This window comes from Monopterus albus, unplaced genomic scaffold (genome assembly GCF_001952655.1).
Source record: "Monopterus albus unplaced genomic scaffold, M_albus_1.0 scaffold1227.1, whole genome shotgun sequence".
Taxonomy (NCBI): Eukaryota; Metazoa; Chordata; class Actinopteri; order Synbranchiformes; family Synbranchidae; genus Monopterus; species Monopterus albus.
The window spans coordinates 1-2,772 of record NW_018129105.1 but is presented as its reverse complement, the minus strand read 5'-3'; the positions used below and the strand labels follow the sequence as shown (position 1 = coordinate 2,772).

General features: G+C 44.1%; 1 protein-coding gene across 1 annotated transcript in view; it reads left to right on the top strand.

The window, feature by feature from the left end:
- LOC109953757 (nuclear factor 7, ovary-like) overlaps window positions 1-1,329 on the top strand; it is a 3,029-nt gene extending 1,700 nt beyond the window's left edge. Inside the window, exons 2-4 of the mRNA XM_020589220.1 lie at window positions 59-193; window positions 302-612; window positions 664-1,329. Of these exons, the coding sequence (XP_020444876.1) occupies window positions 319-612; window positions 664-1,329 (960 nt within the window). The 5' untranslated portion in view covers window positions 59-193; window positions 302-318. The remainder of the gene's footprint in view (window positions 1-58; window positions 194-301; window positions 613-663) is intronic.
- Window positions 1,330-2,772: the final 1,443 nt, after the last annotated feature.

The window sequence follows — 2,772 nt, the reverse complement described above, 5'->3', positions numbered from 1 at the left end:
CCCTGACCTGACTCACCTGACAAAGCAGGAAACAGTTTGTTCTTCTTCGTCACTACAGAGACACAGAGTGAGAAGCAGACGATCAGATTCACCTTCAGACCAAACTAACAGCTTCCTCTGAGTGAGTCCAGCTACAGGAGAGAAAAGTGGGAACTCCAAGACTGCTGCTTCAACCTGTGGACACACACTGAATGTGAGTCTGACAACAACACAAAGTGAAAGTACATTTCAGTAACGTTAGTGGGGTAGTGGGGGGAGGGGAGCCATGACTGACTGTACTTTGTATCTGCTGTGACTTCAGCTGCACTCAGAGACTAAATGGCTTCCAGACTAGAGGAGGATCTCTGCTGTCCGGTCTGTCAGGACGTCTTTAAAGATCCTGTTGTTCTGTCATGCAGCCACAGCTTCTGTAAAGACTGTCTGCAGAGCTGGTGGACAGAGAAAGGACATCGTGAGTGTCCAGTTTGTAAGAGAACATCTTCAATGGAACTTCTACCTTCCGACTTTTCTTTAAAGCACCTGTGTGACTCCATACAGAGAGAGAGAGTGATAGAGAGAGTGATAGAGAGAGTGATAGTGAGAGTGATAGTGATAGTGATAGTGAGAGTGATAGTGAGAGTGATAGTGATAGAGAGAGAGAGAGAGGCAGAACAGTTTTAATTAAGTGAAAACAAAGGAAGAAGTGAGTGTGTATGTAGGAATTACAGTAGTATAGGTAGTATAAGAGTCCAGCAGCGCCTCCTGCTGGAGGATCCACAGCTGCCCTCAGGAGCTCTGATAGACCAGGCCAAACACCTGGGCAACCTGGCCTTCAACATCTGGAACAAGATGAAGGACATGGTCTCCTACACTCCTGTGGTCCTGGATCCAGACACTGCTGGTCGAGAACTCATCCTGTCTGAAGATCTGACCAGTGTGAGAAAAGGAGATGAACAGCAGCTTCCTGACAATCCAGAGAGGTTTGATGATTATGTCTGGTCTGTCCTGGGCTCTGAGGGCTTTAACTCAGGGACTCACAGCTGGGAGGTCGAGGTTGGAGACAATAAACACTGGGGACTGGGTGTGTTAGCAGAGTCTGTCCAGAGGAAGGAAGACATAGAGTCTGGATTATGGATAATATGGTTCTTTGTAGGTCAATACACAGCATTCTCTCCATCACATCCTGACACTGTTCTCTCAGTGGAGAAGAAGTCCCAGAGGATCAGAGTGAATCTGGACTGGAGCAGAGGAAAGCTGTTGTTCTCTGATCCTGACACTAACACACACATACACACCTTCACACACACTTTCACTGACACACTGTTTCCTTTGGGGATGACGTCCCAGTGAAGATATCACCAGTGAAGGTCTGTGTGACAGTGGAACAGAGCAGTAAGAGAAAAAGAGGACGATTATATTTATAACTTGTTTATGTGTGAAGAGAAAAAGTCACTGACTTTAACCTGTTAAACTCCACCTGTCCTCCTGCTTCTCATTGTTATGATGCTGTGTTTAGTTGGGTTTTACTTCTCGCTGCTTGTTGTTTCTTTTTTCTTCTTTTTTCGTTTCACTATTTGCTTTTTGTTTCTATTGTCAATATTTGGAAATGGAAATGCTCATGTACAAGTACATGTAAGTACAGTGCCTGAGTCAATGTTCTTACTTTCCACCACTGGAGGAAACAGTTTAATCCGTCTTTGAAGTTACTTAAAGCTACAGTTTGTAACTTTGTCCTAAAAACTGTTGTTGTAGAAATGTGCTCCAGAACTTGTCCTAATGTGGAGAGGAGCTGTCGAAGCCTCCTGGGACCCAGACTCACTGACCAGCGCCGGCAGCAGTGCAGAGATATTAGCTTCTAAAGGTTTAGAGCAGCACTGACCTCCTACCTTACTAACAAAGCACATTTCTGTTCAGTCCAGCTGGGCAGTGGCTCAGAAGTCAAAGCTCATTCTCATTAAAAACTTAACAACACAAGTTGCTCAAGGTTTTGTTTGAAAAGTTCTGTCTGACCTGATGCAGAACTGTGGGACCCAGTTCCCTGCACTGGAAACCAGTTTGATGATGTGACTTGATTCTGCAAACATTTCACACATCGACCAAGTGTCAAGTGTTTCAAACAGATCAACTTAATCATTTCCATAAATAGTGAAGCTGATTCTGTGGGATGTAAAGGAACAGCTGCAACTAATGATCAGTTCATCTGCTGGTTATTTGTTCAATGCACTGATTATTTATTGGTTAAATATCAGAAAATGGTCAAATGGTCTGTTAAACCTCCCACAGACCAAAGTCACGTCTCCTCATCACCTCATCTCCTCTGACTGGTCCGACTCGAGGCTCTAAGGATCTACACTGGACTGACTGTGAAGCTGCTGGAGTCACATTTGAGCTTTGTGACACTGAGCTTTACAAAGTTAATCATTGAGGAAGTGAAGCAACAGATTAAAATCAGACACACAAGACCGTTAGAAACGTCAAGATGTTACTGACGTGGTGAAGAGCGCTCCCTGCACACTCTTTCCTTCCACCCTTGATGTTGACCTCATCGTTTCAGCAGCACCAGGTGAGTTTATGGTGACAAGGTGGAGACTGTGGTGCCAACACGTCTGAAGAACCATTAATTTAGGGACCGACTCAGAGGATCAGATGGAAGATCTGTTTTTATTGTTTACTGAAACAAAGTAAGACATTAACAAAACAGGACCAAACAACAGATACATGACATTACAAAAAGATGTAGTGTTTTACAACTGGGAGGGGGGGGAGATAAATAAAACATCAATAAGTTGAAAT